A 17,453-nucleotide genomic window follows, 5' to 3' on the forward strand; every position below is an offset into this window, starting at 1 on the left:
ACACTTGAGATGATGCAGTCACTGGGCATAGCCAGCACAGGTTCATGAGGGGAGAGTCCTGCTTAATCAACTTAATTTCCTTTTATGACAAGGTTACCCATCTAGTTCACCAAGGGAAGCCAGTAGATGTGGTGGTTTTGGATTTTAGCAGAGCTTTTGATACTGTCTCTCACAGTATCCTTCTGAATAAAATGTCCAGCACACAGCTAGACAAGTCCTCAATATGTTGGGTGAGCAATTGGCTGACAGGTTGGGCTCAAAAAGTTATAGTAAATGGGATTATATCAGTGGGGTTCCCCAGGGCTCAATTCTAGGTCCAGTGCTCTTTAGTGTTTTTATAAATGATCTGGATGCAGGAGTTGAACATACATTTAGTAAGTTTGCTGACAATACTAAACTAGGAGGAGCTGTGGACTCTCTCAAGGGTAGAGAGGCCTTACAGAGAGACAGACCAGAGAGCTGGGCAATCACCAACAGTATGAAATTTAACAAGAGTAAGTGCTGGATTCTGCACTTGAGGTGGGGTAGTCCTGGTTATACGTACAAATTGGGGGACAAGAGGCTGGAGAGCAGCCCCGTGGAAAGAGATCTGGGGGTTTGGGTTGATTGCAAGTTGAACATGAGTCAACAGTGTACCCTGGCAGCAAAAAGGGCCAACTGTGTCCTGGGGTGCATCAAGCACAGCATAGATAACCAGTTGAGGGTGATGATTGTCCCACTCTACACTGCACTGGTGTGGCCCCACCTCGAGTACTGTGTGCAATTTTGGGTGCCTCAATGTAAGAATGACATCAGACTATTAGAGTGTGTCCAGAGGAGGGTGACCAAGGTGGTGAAAGGCCTCAAGGGCAAGACTTAAGAGGAGCGGCTGAGGTCACTTGGCTTGTTCGGCTTGGAGAAGAGGAGGCAAAGAGGGATGACCTCATCACAGTCTACAACTTCCTCAAGGCAGACAGCAGAAGGGGAGGTGCTGATCTCCTCTCTCTGGTGGCAGTGATAGGGCATGAGGAAATGGAATGAAGCTGCATCAGAGAAAGTTCAGATGGGACGTTAGGTAAAGGTTCTTCACTAAGAGGGTGGTTGGTCATTGGAATAGGCTCCCCAGGGAAGTGGTCACGACACCAAGCCTGTCAGAGTTCAAGGAGTGTCTGGACAATGCTTTTAGTCATATGGTTTAGTTTTATTTAGTCCTGCAAGGAGCAGGGAGTTGGACTCAGTGATCCCTATGAGTCCCTTCCAACTTGAGATATTCTGCGAAATAAAGTTTTGGATACTTTGTTTTGATCATGGCAAAGGAAAGCTGCTATTTTTTGATGACAGCAACATGTAATTTTGTGTATGGAAAACAGATATTTATAACAAGGCAAAAATCAAAATAATCAGCTGCCACTATGCAGACAGTCTTTATCTCCCCTTGAAAAAAAAAAAAAAAAGGCAATTTCCTAAATGGACAGAAAAGTGTTTAGATAAAAAACACACAGCTGAAAAAAATTAATCTTGAAATCTGAAATGTATTAGCTATATTATCTGCTATTCTGTTTTCTTTGTAACCCTGATCTTTGCTTATCATTGCTAAATTAAGAAGAAATTATCTGGTGAATTTGGCAGTTCTAAGAGTGGTTTGCAATGTGCAATTTCCAAACAGAAGCAAATACTAAATTAATGGATAGAATAAAGAAATAATGGTGTTGCAGAATGAGTGAGGTGATTATGAAACAAACCTTGCTAGGAGCATGGTAACTCCCGCTGTTTCTCTTTAGCTTATCACAGAAAGGGCCTGGTTCCATGCTTTTCAATTTGACTTTGCACACATTGGTTTTCCTAACTTCTATTAATGGAATTTGTGGTAGATGCCTAGTGACTAACCGATTAATGGTTTAGGCCATCACTCAAATTGCATGTGCTGTTTGTTTTATCAGCCTACCAGGAATTTTGCTTTCACTACTTCCATGTAAAACATTGTAATTAAAATTCTAATTGTGATAGTCACATGTAGACTGACTTTAAAGCTTTTCTTTTTGTCCTAAAAATATACTGCAATGTTTTACCTTTTCCTTCTTCCAGGAACCCTGCCAATCTTTCTGTTTTCCATTAGAGTGACTGTAAAATTAAGTATTGGTTTTATGTGATAAGCCAAGGGCTGGAGGCACATGTGTGAATGCTGTGTATGATTTCACCCCAGGTGGCAGCCAAATGTTACCAAAAGGGAGGAGCAGCTGAGAAGTCAAAACTGGCACTGGCACACGATGCCGTTCTCAAAGTGCACTCAAAGAAAAGCAGCCCCAGGTAATGTGAATGCAGATGAGCAAGTGTCATTCTGTGGTGCCAGACCTCAGGGGTGAGTGCAGAGGGAGATTCCCACCACAGCTGTGGGACGAGACTGGAGACCCAGGTGAGGTGTTTTCACATCTTTGTCTGTGGGTGACAAAAGAGATTTAAGAAATTGGGAAGTCTAGCACAGCTCCAACAGGATCTGGGGCACTGCTCCCTTTGGGGAGTAGCGAAAGCTGTAGACTGTCCAAACTAAATGTGGCCCTTGAAAGGGCTTACTGGTTATGTGAGAGAAAAGTAACAAGATTTGCAATACCTCAAGAGGCTTTATATTCTTAGATATGATAGAAGAGCATATGCCATCAGCAGTACTCAACTCCAGTTAATCCCACTGCATATTCACTTAACCAAGAAGAAGGAATGGTGTACCTTGGGGAAGAAAAGCTGCTTACAAAAAGTGAGCTTTGAGGTAAAATTAGTGTTGGAGTCAATCTAAACTAAACAAGCAGAACTAGGTCTGAGCCAAAGGACAGTGTTAAAGGGACAGATTTTGAGTTTAATCATTTAGTTCATACTGTCAGCTGGGCAAAATAGCTTAAGGGTTTGACAGGGGAGGAAGTTTGCTGTTTCCTGAAGAGGCTGAAAAACTGTTTGGGACTTGTCTCAAATAAGAGAAGAAAAAGCTTCATGGGAAGGACTCAAGACCTAAATGAATTAATTCCTGTTCTTGGTGGGGAGGCCGAAAACTAGCAGTGATAGCAGAGTGGGTAAGGAATGACTAGCGCAGAGGAAGCTAGCACTGAGGGGAGAAGGGGGAAGGTCTGGAGAAATGTTATTACTGGAGTTAATCAAGGTTTTGCCTTTTTTAATTACCTGTTTTGTATTAGTGGCCCTGACATAAACTCATAAAATTTTGTGATCAGAGAGAATTTGTTGATGGGACTGAAAAAACTTTTTTTCACTTGGCTGTAAGCTGGGGTGCTTGTCAACTGGATAAAATTCGAGGAGAAGGAATTTGGTATATTAAGAAGACATTGGGTATATGTTAAGCTGACAGAACATATGTAATAATGAAGCTGTGAAAGTGGCAATTGTTTTTTCGTAGAGGTATTAATACTGGTGTAGAAAGCATAAGTAAGACTCCTGTGTGCTCTATAATATGAAATGCTCTGTATGATTCTGATCCTCCAGGCTCAAGAATGGTGAATTCAAGACTAGGTCTGGGAAGAAAGTAGACATGCTACCAGAAAGGCTGGGCTTGTTTAGTTATACAGAACAAAGGCTGAAAACAAATCTGATTGTTGTCTTTAATGGCATTGGGGCTAAACAGTAGAAAGGAAGAAGGAGCAAGTTAAGCTAGAAAAGAGAAGCAGCACAAAATCACACTAGTATACTTTAGTTTGAGAATTTTTTTTTATTTAAATAAAAGCTTTTTACTGCCAGAGCAGTGAGATTCTGGAACATACTTCTGGACAGAACAATGTCAGCCCAAAATATAACTAATTGTAAGGTAACACCTCATCAGGTTATGTATGAAGAAGAACACATGATGCCAATATCGGTTGGATTCAGTGACAGATCATGTGATCTTAAACTTAATTTGTACGTAAGCTGTAATTTTCTCTTACTTTCTACAGGGAGAAACAAATGGAATATATGACATTGGCTAAAACTTACTTGGAATGCGGAGAGCCAAAATTAGCACTAAAATGTCTGTTCCAATCAAAGGAGTTCCGACTCTGTGCAGAACTGTGTAAAAAGTTAGGAAAGGTATTAAATCTTCTAAACTATCCTGTCCTTATCACTTTCCTTTTCCTACAGCTTTTTTTCCCCTATTACTCATATGGTAATAGTATTTTTCTGTGACATGGTAACAGCTGAACTAAAACAGCTCTTTAAGCTGGGCCGTTCAAGAGGAAGCATTTGTCACAGAATAGCCAGAAGAAAAATGAAGAGGACAATGATGCAATTATGCAGTCTAGGTTTATTTCTTTGGCTTTCCTCAAATGCCACCATCAGTCATTTCTGCTTTGCAGTCAAAAGCTAATTAATGACTGATTTCATGAAACTTAGGCTGTTAATTCATTGAATACTCTGATGATACTGAAGCTTCACTTATTACAGCCATCTAAATGGAACCTTGAAACTTGTAAGGGTTAAGTAATCTACTAACAATAATTTTCTAAGTGTATGAGGATATTTAACAATTCTTATTTTTAGTGCATTTCCACTAAAAGAATGTAAAGTAATTGTTCCCAAATATTTAAAGTTTAAGATACAAGGTTAGGGTTCCCATTCTGTATCCATAACTCTTTTAATTTAATCCTGTTGATTCTGAGAAATTTCCAAGTCAACAGAAGTGTGTGTTGTGTTTTTTAACAACAGGCATAGCTGGGTGAATAAAAAGTACTTTGGAAATCCTGTATAATAACTTTAATTTTACATTCTAGTTTTTTGGACACAAGGTTTTTTTAAAATACGTTCTGTTTTAATGATGATTACTTTAATACGTATTTGATTACATTCAGATACTTTAATTACATTTTATTAAAGTGTGCTTCTCTATAAGACCACCTACATGATGGAATTACTAAATTTATTCTATTCATGTAGTTTTGACTGTTTAGAGCACTTCAGTTTCATTACTGACTTCTGCATTGCAGATGAAAGATGCTGCAGTTTACTATCAGAAAAGCCAGTGCTACAAAGAAGCATCTGAATGTTATGAACAAATTGAGGAGTTTGATCTGGCAATTAAAATGTATTGTCAGGAAGAACTCTATGAAGAAGCAGCAAAGGCAGTTGAAAGGTATGTATTCCAAGATGGTATTGGAATATAATTCTCATTTCCATTTCCAAATTTAACGTAATACAGCTGGCTCACCATAAAATTTGCACAAGAGTTTTGGCTGGTGACTTTGTTTTCTACGAAGTTAAATTAACTTTGTCCAAATTCTCACTTGGGTAATGATAACACGGTGAAAGCATTCTACTGCTTTCAGAACTGGAGCAGTGACTAGCTTCATTTTCCTGGGAATTTTTTTCCAGTATTACTAGTCACGCAACTTCTCCTTCAGCCAGTCCTCTGAACTAGGTTCTTATGGTAAATATGACAAAAACATTTAACAGAAATATTAAATACTTCAAAGAGTGAAATAGTAATGGATTTAGCCACTTAGTCACTGACTTCTGTAGGAGTATAACCATTAGATGTATGGTATATAATGAAGTGGTCGTTGTGGCAAATGAACTATCTGTCTCTCAAAATCTCTAACTTAAGAGCAAAGAATAGTAATTTAAATGAGCAGCTTATGCTGCCTCTCTGACAGATGCTTGGTCCCAGTCTATGAGATGAGATATCTATGAGATATCTATGATGATATCTATATCTATGAGATACCATCTCTCCCCTGTGCTGGCTCAGGGCAGTTAAGAACTGTCGAACACTGTGTTTGATAAACTGATTTTATTAGTATCTTTTCGGCAGAAATTTACATCTGGCACCATCCCTGTGACCTCATCAGCCCATTCTTGCATAAACAGTTCAATTATTTGCCACACCTTTCACCTAAATTGATGACTTTTAAAGAATATATACACCAACTAGAATTCTAGCAAGGCCTACAGCTACACACCTTCTCTGAAATCCTTTGTGATGCATCTTTAATAATGGCAACTGTTTTTTGAAGGACTAAAGCTTGTTTAATATGTAGAGATAGTTTGATCAAAAAGTTCAAGCATTAAAGTCACCTTACCAGCTAACAATTTTTTAAATCAGCCTCCCCAAATCATTCATGCAAATTCATCGGCATAGGTACAAAAATCTGCACTCCCACGTTTATAATGAAAAAGATGATAATGAAAGGCTAATGATAATTTACTCACCCATCAGGAAAAAATTACTCATTCTCAGCATGCAGGAGGGAATACTTTTGCGGGACTGGCTTAGGGGATATCTTAATAATTTCACATCAGACAATAATAATTAATAACTGAGTGTTTAAAGTGTGTGTTTTGAAAGATGCAACCAGGTACTTTGCTCAGGCTCTCAATAAGCAGCAAAATATATGTAGGCACATAAAACAGAATTGAAAGAGTTCTCTAAACTGATTGGTTTATGTAAATTTTACAGAATATTATCTATATTGGCATGTGGAGAATTCATTGAAATTTGCATTTATTTCATTCTGACTTCTGTTCACATAAACAACCATTCTGTATTGAGGTTTACTTTAATAAAGAGAAGATTGTCACTGGCAAAATGTGATTAAAATCGTTTGCACAGTGATTTGACAGCATGGAGAAAGATTCATCAATGCTGTAAACCTTGTGATCTTATTTGTACCAGAAATTTTAATGATCTTGCTTCAGACAGTCTGACGTCGTAACTAAAATCTTTCTGTAGATCTTTGTTGTGGTTTAACCCCAGGCAGCAACTAAGCACCACGCAGCTGCTCGCTCACTCCTCCCCGCTCCCAGTGGGATGGGGAGGGGAAATGAAAAAAAAGTAAAACTCACGGGTTGAGATAAGAACAGTTTAATAACTAAAATAGAATAAAATGTAACAATAATAATAATTGTAACTGTAATGAAAAGTAATATAACAAAAAGAGAGAGAAATAAAACCCAAGACAAGACAAGTGACACACAGTGCAGTTGCTCACCACCTGCTGACCGATGCCCGAGCAGCGATCCGCCTCTCCCGGCCAACTGTCCCCAGTTTATATACTGAGCATGACGCTCTATGGTATGGAATATCCCTTTGGCCAGTTTGGGTCTGTTGCTCTGGCCGTGCTCCCTCCCAGCTTCTTGTGCACCTGCACACTGGCAGGACATGGGAAGTTGAAAAGTCCTTGATTTCTTAGCAACAACTAAAACCATCAGTGTGTTATCAACATTCTTCTCATATCAAATTCCATACTGAATGCAAAACACAGCGTTATTCTAGCTACTAAGAAGAAAAATTGGCTCTATCCCAGCTGAAACCAGGACAATCTTTTAAGATGATTTTTGCTAGGTTAGTCATCTATGGTAGTAAATTCATGTATCTATTATTTCAGATATGAAGAGATGTTAAAAGCAAAAGGGCAAATGGTTGCCAAACTTTCATGTACAGCAAATCAGTTGTATTTGGAAGCAGCTGCAAAGTACCTGAGTACGAACAGAACTGAGGAAATGGTGCAAGTCCTCTCAAAACTTGATATAGAGGATCAGCTTGAGTTTCTGAAGTCTCGTGGATGCTTGCGCCAAACAGCAGACTTACTGAAAAGGGAAGGTAGAGAGGAAGAAGCTGCAAAGTTAATGAAACAACATGGGTTTGCTTTGGAAGCAGCCAACCTCACAGCTATAAAAGAGTTCCGTGCATCATGTTTGCTTGCTGCAGCACGTGCCGATGTGACTCGCTGTTCAGAATCGGACCTGGTGGACATGGAGGTCATCCTGAGAGAAGCCCTTGAACTTTGTGAACAAACCAAGCAGAAATCTGGCATTGCTGAGGCTATGTTTTTGCAGGGAGTTCTGAAGGGAGACTTTGCAAAGCTGAGCAGTGCATACTGTCAGTTCCTATCTCTGAATCATTCTGCGGGTGCAGTCGAAGCTCTCTTTGCATTATCTCGCTGCAACACTCCTAGCCAGAACATCCTCTTTATGGCAATACGTGGCTTAATGGCTCTTATGAGTCTGGTTAGGGGTTTGAAGAAAGCAGCCACCAATGCAGAGAAAGATATGGTGAAGTCATGCTTTGCCTATTTTGGGATTGTCCCAACAGGTGACAGTTGCCAGGTGTCTCAAAATGAAGCTGAACCCATTCTCAAGTTTTTGTCAGAGAAACCAAGTCTAAAAGAGAGGAAGACCAAAGGTGATTTCTCAGTAAGCACAGAGGAGGTAAAATCAGCTTTGAAGCAGCACTTGTTAAGCAGGTTGTGCTCTATCACCAATGAGTTACTGAACAAACATTACCCTGATATTTGTATGAAGTTCATTGTTGGTTTGAACTGTGAAGATAAAACCTGTAAGGATTACCACAAGCCCTTGTTGCGCCATGAGGCAAAGACAGTATTTCAGTGTAAAATGCATCTGGTGGCAATAAATGGACTGCTGTTGGAAGCCACACGCACTTTCCCTAAAGAGCTACTGAGTCAGTGCAAAAGCTTTAATGACATTTTGACTGCTGACAAATATGCATCGTGTAGAGCTCTCCTAGGAATGTTTTTTCCTAATCATTTTCATTTGAGAATACTGTCTGAGAACCCAAAGGCATGCAAAGAAATACTGGAATTCAGTAACATTATTTCCAAGCCCTGTAGAGCGGTGTTGAAGGAGTATATCGCATTTAAGTTTAAAAATGAAGACACTGCAGCCAGAAGAGAATCAACTGACTTGTGGCTAAGTGCCATGCAAGTTTCCATTTTATCTTCAGGATATCCTGAAGAATTTGAGAAACTTCTTTTTAAGGAAGAGGATGATTATAACAAAGAATTAAACTTTGCTTTGTCAAAGGCAAAAAACTCCCCAAAGAGTAAAGGCCAAGGAGGAAAGGCCAAAGGAATAGAGGGCAGACATGGTATGTTGCTACCTGATAAAAATGCCGAAAATGCAGGAAGAACGCACTTGTGCTTCATTCGGCTTCTCGAAAATTCACTTGAGCAATTCTATGTTCATAAGAACCCGGAAAACTGTAAAAGGTTTTTTTTCCGTTTTATGAATGTTCTGGTCAAGAAATGCACGAGGTACCTGATTCCAAGCATAGGAAATACGGTAATGTTGTTGGAATTCCAGTATATTCTCTGTTGTGCTGTCCTGATGCGTCTCTCCAAGAACATTACTCTCTGCTTTCCAAAGAGTTACATTGCCCTCCTCCATTACTGGGAGTTTTTGTTCAGAAGCAAGGACCATAGCAAAGAACTTAAAGACACATTTTCTATTATACAGGAGTATAGACCAAAGGACCCATATGTAGCTGTACAGAATTTCAGATTTCATCTCTGTTACCTAGCAGAAGTTTTGTGTGGAGTTCATGGAAGGTTCAATGTCCTTCTGGATGCTTTTGGGGATCCTGACTGCATAACTTCAGGGGAGGCTGAGCGGAGTGTTGTGCTGTGCTTAGTGATGTTACTGAATGCTGACCAGGTGCAGAATTCTAAATATAAATCCCTTTTATGCCACCACTTTCCTGAAATGAAGGCAATGCTGAAATCGATAAGAAAAGACTCTCCCTCTAAAGTGCCTGAAAGATTGCTAAGGGTTGTGGAACAAGTGGGTGATGCTACGTATATAAGAGAAATTGTTGTGGGCCTGCAAGAGCTGCTGACAGAGCGAGATGCAGAGTACTTGGTTGACTGCCGATGGAAGTGGGACTCTGTGTACACTCAGGGGCATCCACCCATACGGGGCATCCTGTATGAAACCATAAATCTTGACAGGTTTACGGCTTCTTTGGATAAGACAGAATACACTGATGAGCTAGAAAAGGAACTTGAAAGGGTTCATTGCTTAGAGGACCAAAAGGATCCCCTGGAAGTCATTGCTCTCAGCAAGCAACAGAAGCAAGAGCAGAAAGCATCTGCTCAACGCCACCTGCGTCGTGTCTTCTATTTTGTTTTTCTGTGCATGAAGTGGAAAAGGAAGGCCTGCTCCAAAGCTGAGCCGGTTGCAATGGAAGGAGAGGAATTTTTATCAGAGATCTTCAAAAAAGCAGATATTGACCAAACTCAGTGTGACCTCTGTGGAGTTAGATTTATCCAGAGCTCTGAGAGCTATTTCAGCCGGTCAGAAAGCATGGAGGCAGACACTTCTGAAGCTGTGACACCAACAGAGATCAGTGGGGAAGAAAAGTTACATGCAGAACAAAATGCAATTTCTGTGGCCAGTGAGGCTTACATAGAGCACAGAAACACAGATGAACACAAAAATAATAATGCTGCCTACAAATACTATGCCGACTTTTTCAGAAGAAAGATAGATCCAATAATATATGATGGACTGAAAGTAGTGGAGGCCATTATAGAGAGAACTTACGCCCAAGACCATTTAGCATATAAAGAAGGTTCCAACTTACGCCAGAGAAAAATCAAAGAGAATATTAAGAAGATTTCAGATGCAGTAGAGGAAATCTATGAGACAAAAGCCTGGGCTAAAGGTAGGACCTTTCCAGTTTTCTTTTAAACAATTTAATATGTCATTTGTGGCCACACTTCTCTAGACCTGTCAAAGCTCCATTTGAAAATCTTAATGTGGTCAAGAGAAAGGTATTTCCAGGTATTTCAGGTAGCTGAGGAAAAGAACTGAGACAGTTAAAATATTAAAATATGTCTTCTCACCTCTTCCAAACACAAAGTTATACAAAGTACAGGTAAAGTGAATAGTGGTGAGTTTATAGTGGTGAACAGTAAAGTGAATAAGGAGGGACTCTTTATCAGGGAGTGTAGTAACAGGACAAGGGGTAATTGTTTTAAACTGAAAGAGGGCAGATTTAGATTAGATATGAGGAAGAAGTTCTTCACAGTGAGGGTGGTGAGACACAGGAACATGTTGCCCAGAGAAGCTGTGGCTGCCCCCTCCCTGGCAGTGTTGAAGGCCAGGTTGGATGGGGCTTTGAGCAACCTGGTCTAGTGGAAGGTGTCCCTGCCCGTGGCAGGGGGGTTGGAACTAGGTGATCTTTAAGGTCCCTTCCAGCCCAAATCATTCTGTGATTATGAATTTTAACTACATGATCAGATGTGCTGTGTTCTCTGAATTTATACAGTCTTACAGCAGTCTGTTACATTAGACCAGGTGATCTTTACTAGTTTTTCTCCTGTTTCCTACTTATTTAGTTCTGCCAGCCATAGTAGTTTGGATATGTAGTGTAGAGTGTTAGGAGTACTTGGGTCTTTGGTTAAGGATATCTCTGACTAGTCTGCCCTTGAACTTGTAATTTTGCTAGGACTGAACAAAAGTGGATACTTAACTACAGAACTGTGGGGTGTCAGGCAATCAAAGGCAACCCTGGTATTATAAAGACAAGTAAAATATGGTACTTAAGTGATATGTATTTTGATATCTGATTTTTTTTTTCTTCCCTCAAATGCTTAAAGCATTATTCTATTCAGTTTTGCTTGCAAAAATCAGAATTACTGAATGAATGGCCTAGGAGTGAAATTGTTTGGGGTACTTGCTGCAGGAAAGTGACATCTTAAATCAAAACATTGTTACTGGCTTTAGTTGTAGAAATCCACCAACCCTGTCAAGTTGTCACTCTGCCTGTGATATCTGACAGTAATGAAAAACTGTAATATTTGATATGTTCATCAGCTCTGATCAGTGAAATATGTTAAATTTGTAACTAAATGTTAGATTGTGGTCTTCATGTGTAAGCTTTATCTTTACTCTTAGTGGAAAGCTTTTACATATGGATGAAATTCATAAAGTTTTGCTTATTATTTAGTTGGCTTTCTGCTCAATGAACCATGATAGTGATGAATATGATAGGTGTAGTAGGCTTAATTAAGTAATAGTTGATTTTTTTATGACAGTTGCTTGATGAATGTTACATTGTTCTTCACTCTCTGAAAACATATTTACGGGAGTTATTTGCGTTTGAGATTACTTTTCCCTCACTTTATAACAAGCATTTTTCAAGTCCTTAATGGTGCAGTTAAGGAAGCACTGCAACATCTCAGGTCTATGTTTTACTTTGTCTTGTATAATTTCAGAGGGATAATGAAAGCTAGGAACTTTAATACCACAAAACAGATAAACCAGACTGTTTCCAGGAGCTTCAGGTATACCCTAAAAGGGACAGTGCAAGGATGGAGAGCTTCTCTGATAATTCTAGTAATGTTGATTGGAATGGAGAGTAATACATACATACAGCATCCTTGTCCCAGTAGTGAATTTGCCTGCTCATGAGATCACTGGTGGCTGAGGCTTCTTGCTTTGCAGCATCGTCATACAACACAGCTCTGTGTAACTTCATTTTGTGCTTGGCTTTTAGCTGCTGTCCATCTCTCACTAGTGTTCTTACAGAATGTTAATTGTGCTCCATTTCAGCTGAAGAAATAATAACTAAACATGCCAACAAATTGGTTGTCACCATTGACGAGGCTCATAAGTGGCTGAAGAAAATGGACTCTCATAGGATAAAAGAAGAAGGTATGTTTTCAAATTACACAGGTTTCTGTGCCCCCTCAAGGACACAGTTTGGTAATGGTCTCTTAGCATCACTTTAGTCTCCAAGTCAGCAGTGCTGCAGATACTCAGTTACCCTCTAGGCAACAAGAAATGGGCACCCCCATAGGGGCACTCTGGAAAACATGAGTTAACTGGTCTTTCCTCAGTGACTCTTTCATCCAGAGCATGAGCCTCGCAGCAGGTTACAGGGTGGGCAGAACGGAGCAAGCCTCCTCCCCTGGCCCTCAGTGGGTCCCAGCCTGCATAAAGTGTGCGTGTGTTTGTGCACACAGGCGCACGCAGATGCACGTGTAACTGTGGTTCAAGCGCAGTCTTCAGGATAGGGGCAACAGAAGAGAAGCTATCTTCATCTTCACCAGTAAGATAGTGCTGTTTCTTAATTCTGCTGCAGCAGTGCATTTATGGGCAGTGTGGATCCAAGTTCTTGGAAACCAACTTCCTAACTAATCCTTAGCTTGCTTTTAAGAGTTCTGTGGAAAAATATTGTATGCAGTTGGTTTGCTTTTGTTTTCACTTCCATTTCACTTGGTTTCACACCAGAGGTAACATACACTGATACAGTCTATTGCATCACAGAACTCCGAGGACAAGTTTAAGACTTCATTGTACCTACCTGTATCTTTAGGTTTAAGCACAAATTTAGGTTGTGGGATTGCAACGATTGCATTAAAAGGCAGCAATGAAGTGATCAGGCTTACAAATTGCACTATATGTAAAGCATTAAAGTAGCTCTATTTTAGAAAATTTGATTGTGATAAAGCCTTGTGTTACACCTTCCTATTGCAAGAAAGGTATAGTTAATAAGACTATGTGGGAGTGCTCTTACAGTCTCACAAGCAACATTATAGTCTGTCTTTGAAGTCAGTAAGCAAATGTATCATCTGCTGAAACTGAACCTTGAGAGGAGAGAGACATACTCCTTTAAAAAGTCAAAAGTGATACAACAGAAACAGATTTTCAGTGTAAAAATTAATTACTAGTGCAAGTGGCTTAGCAGCCTCTGCTTCCTAGCAGAGCTCTTAAGCATATTGTCATATTAAGCCCAATACTTCTTAAACATGATTATATACATATGAAGGTATATTGCTGATACATGAAATAGCACTGACATAGCTTGTCATACTATTAGGAGGAAAAGATGTTGGGGTTTTCCATTCTGCATTGATTTCTTGTTTTTAATATAGGCTTTGTGCATGATAGAGACTTGGAAAAAGAAGTGGAAGATGAAAGCATGGCTTTTGAAGAACTTGTCTATAAAAAACCCTCAAGAAAAAAAGGAAGATGTGGGAAATGGTAATTAGAAAAAATATGCAGGTGGCTATTCTATCCTCTTAACAATCTAATTTTAGAATAAAAAAAATGTTAAAAAGAAAAATAAAGGGATGGGGTCAGAAATGGGAAGAGTCTGAAGATAAAAGAGCAACTTAGGCTATTGGTTTTTTATCACTTGTATTGTGTTGAAATAATTATCTATGTGGTGATGGTGTAATTGTTAAAACCTATGACACAACAAATTTCCTTTCAAACCTATGTGGTAGCTTGAAAGTAATAAAAAGCCAAAGAAAAACACAAGTAGAAAAAAATAATAATGTTTCTGCCTTATCTCAGGGGTATTTTTCTACTCAGTCTTCTTTTCTTCTTCCCTGTTAATTTACATCATCATTCTTCTGAGCTGGAATACTCAGAAAAACAGGATAGTTTCTCTGATTTTAAGAGGTTTTAATCAGTGTTTTATGTTACCATTGTAAACCTGCTGTGTTTTGAGTCTTGCTATATTTGGAAATTTTTGAGTCTTCAGGTAAGATACTTACAGTATATCTCTTTTCTATTTTTATAGACAAGAACAGTAATTTCTAAACATATTTTTGACAATGTACATAGTTCTAATTAGATAGGTATGAAAGTGATAGATTATCTTCTATTTGATCAAGTTTTGATATAAACTGTTACCTGTACATATTGAAATATAGATAATCTTTCTTTAAAAGACCATTACACATTTTAAGTGTTTTGTAAGTTTTAATTGATAAAAGGCTTTTTGTAATGTATAATAACATTTTTATAAAACCTGTAAGATTTTTAAAGTCTCTCGATTTTGTCTTATTCTTTGAATGCTTTCTGGAAGCTGTATGTGACTGGCTGCATGAGTGAGATTTGCAAATTGGGTCCAGAGTATCAGTTCACACTGACACTGTTTTACTTCTGTGATTTCAATGTCTCCAACATACTGTAGTCTCCTTTAACAGCATTTAAAATTAATGCATTTGCATGTTAAACATAATTAGTTAGAGTATTATTTAGTTGTTGAAATATTTTGTCTTGAAATGGAAGCCACTTTGTGTACATAACAAATTGTTTCAATAATTAACCTTTTGCCCAAAACTTAATAACTTGTTATTATGCTCAGTGACATGGAAGTGCGACATTTTGCATGAGTGAAAATGAAATGCTACTGTAGAATAGAGCAACGTGGGCAGCAGTAATAGTTATCTATTGCACTGTAATTGCTGTTGTCTGCCAGAAGACTCGTTACTAAGTGCTTCTTCTTAAAGAAGCCTTACTGCTTAAGCAAGCGTCTAGAAGATAGTTTAAAAACATACATTGATGAAATGTAATGCTAGTCTCTTGCACTGTATAGAAATGAAGAATTCAGAAAGTTGGATCATTAATGTAACTTCTTTGGCTCTGTTTTCTATAACGATGTGTGTTTTGCATTTGAGATTACTCCAAGAAACTTTCCTGATTAGTTTCTTGGCTTGAGTATTTACATTTGTGGCAGTAAATGCTACCTAGACTTTTTAAGGACAACTACAATTTAAAAATCCTTGCTGGCTGTTTAAGGATCTAGTGATCATAGTTTCTCTTTATGGGAAAAATGAAGCTTTAAAAACATTATTGCAAAACACCAAGCAAAGGGAAAACAAAGAAGGAGAAGGGAGAAACAGAAGTTATATTGCATCAAGAACTTCCATCTCAGGTACATTTCCTAGCTGCAGAGACCTGTGATCCTTGGTATGGTTCCATACGAACCACTGGTCATTCTCTGACTTTGATTCAGCACTCCCAGGTGGAACTTATTTCAATAGCATGTGAAATACTGACAGCTAGTCAAAATTAACTGCAATTCTAATTTTAGGGCTTATGGTTTCAGAGCTGTATTAGGCCAAGATTTCAGTTAATGTTCAAGTGGAGATGGGAAATCTAGTTGGATCTCCAGTCCAATATCAGTTCTCAAAGGGTTTTTTCCCCTATGATGGTATGCATAAATAAATATAAACCTTTCTTTTCCATGCGAGTCTCTTCAGATAATAATGATTTGTGTGCATTAATCCTATTTGAATGTTTAATTAGCAAAAAGGGGTTGTCCAGATATACCATTGGTGGGTTTTTTTGTTTATTTAAAAAATCTTTCTCACCCTTGGTGGAAGCTCCAGTGTTCTGGCACCAGTAATGCCTTTGACTCAAAGGGCTTCAGAGCCATGACAGGCGCCTTGGTACGTGTGAGATACATATTGCACTGAAACCTTGGAACCGAGTAGTGGATGCAGGCTGTCAAGCTAATCCACCCACTTCTGCCTGTCTAAGCCATGTTGAGTTGAAAAGAATTTAGAAAAGACTTCAAAAGCACAGAAATTGGTGACTTAAAATCTCTTTCTCTGGTGATACAAAAATGACACCTAATTGAAAAAGAAGAAATGTTTATTGTAGTTGGAAGACAGGGAAGTGGTCTAAAAGATAAGAATTCTCCAAATTCCAAACTCCTCAACAAAAAAATCTCTTGCTTTCTTGAATCTCATATTAATATGAAGGACTGTGTGGTAAGTGATGGGTACTTACCACCTTTTTCCTTTATTCCTCTTAAAAGCATTGTTTCATAATATTGCCCACAGTTTTATTCCAAAACAGTTTCCTAACGATTAGCTGTTACAAACTTTGACTTCGCAAGACATTTAAACACTTGCTATTTTTTAAGTATTTGCTTTCATTTCTAAAGGGAAGCCTTTTGCCTTTATGCTCACTGAAAACGTAGGAGGGAAGAAATTGCCTTATCTCGGTGTAACTAAAAGTAAAGGTTTTCCTGCCAGCAATCCCCATGACATTATTTGCTGAAAACCAATTACAAAGCACCCTTTCTTATATGAAAGGGGACCACAGACATTGCTGCTGAGCTTCTACCTTTGTTGTGAGCATTCAGTTTTCATTAACACCTTCACACCTGCACTTACTAAAGTGTCTCAGGGTCTTGCTGTGTATTAGATTTATGGCATATCTATCACTCAGGCTTTCAGTTAACATGTAACTTAGAAATGTATTAGCAAAGTACCAGGCAACACCCATCCTCTTTACATGTTTGTCTTGGTGTAGTAGGTGTCAGAAATTTTGAGTGTCTTCCCTAATGCCCACTTATAAGAGCTGGTGTGGTGGGGAGTGGAAGAGTTTACATATTTTATTTTGTAGTTTTCATGACTACATTCATATGCCAAGATTTCTGACTGTATACATACTCAAAGTCAATGTGAAACACTTAGGGTTAGATAAACACCAAAGCAGTTGAGTTTTCAGATTAATAGCCATTACAAACAAATACGCTGTGAGAATTAGAGCATGTATTTCAGTTTTCTGATGTGGACTTCTGATGCTGTTTTCAGCCTGTGATCTGAGCATGGTCTGTGTATGTGCATAGGTGGTGTGTATGCATATTGTCATTCTTTGCTGTGTTGATCCTGCCTTGTTGCAGGAGGATGGGTTGCAGTGTCTTTGAAGTCTGTTATGATCATTCTGTGCTGCTTGATCTGTGGAAATGGTGTTTGGAAAAAGATTGGTAGAATACTCTTGCCTACGTACAGCCCATCTTGTGTTTAGTCTGCACACAAAGTTTCATGGTTTAAAGATGCAATTTCTAGTGATTTAAATAATATCAATACTCCAGACATTTATAAGTTACTTTCATTGGGCTTCTGATAAACTTCTAAATTGTCCTGTGTAAACCAGTGCTGAAATTTTAGGAAACA

The 17,453-nt window shown here is 38.6% G+C and overlaps 1 protein-coding gene across 4 annotated transcripts in view; it reads left to right on the forward strand.

The window, feature by feature from the left end:
- Positions 1-14,528, forward strand: part of TRANK1 (tetratricopeptide repeat and ankyrin repeat containing 1) — a 61,238-nt gene extending 46,710 nt beyond the window's left edge. For all 4 annotated transcript variants that reach the window (XM_074841734.1, XM_074841724.1, XM_074841752.1 and 1 more), the window contains 6 exons: positions 2,183-2,286; positions 3,909-4,041; positions 4,935-5,080; positions 7,332-10,408; positions 12,301-12,402; positions 13,626-14,528. In XM_074841734.1, the coding sequence (XP_074697835.1) occupies positions 2,183-2,286; positions 3,909-4,041; positions 4,935-5,080; positions 7,332-10,408; positions 12,301-12,402; positions 13,626-13,738 (3,675 nt within the window). In that variant the 3' untranslated portion in view covers positions 13,739-14,528. The remainder of the gene's footprint in view (positions 1-2,182; positions 2,287-3,908; positions 4,042-4,934; positions 5,081-7,331; positions 10,409-12,300; positions 12,403-13,625) is intronic.
- The last annotated feature ends 2,925 nt before the right edge of the window (positions 14,529-17,453 follow it).

This window comes from Strix aluco, chromosome 1, assembly GCF_031877795.1.
Source record: "Strix aluco isolate bStrAlu1 chromosome 1, bStrAlu1.hap1, whole genome shotgun sequence".
Taxonomy (NCBI): Eukaryota; Metazoa; Chordata; class Aves; order Strigiformes; family Strigidae; genus Strix; species Strix aluco.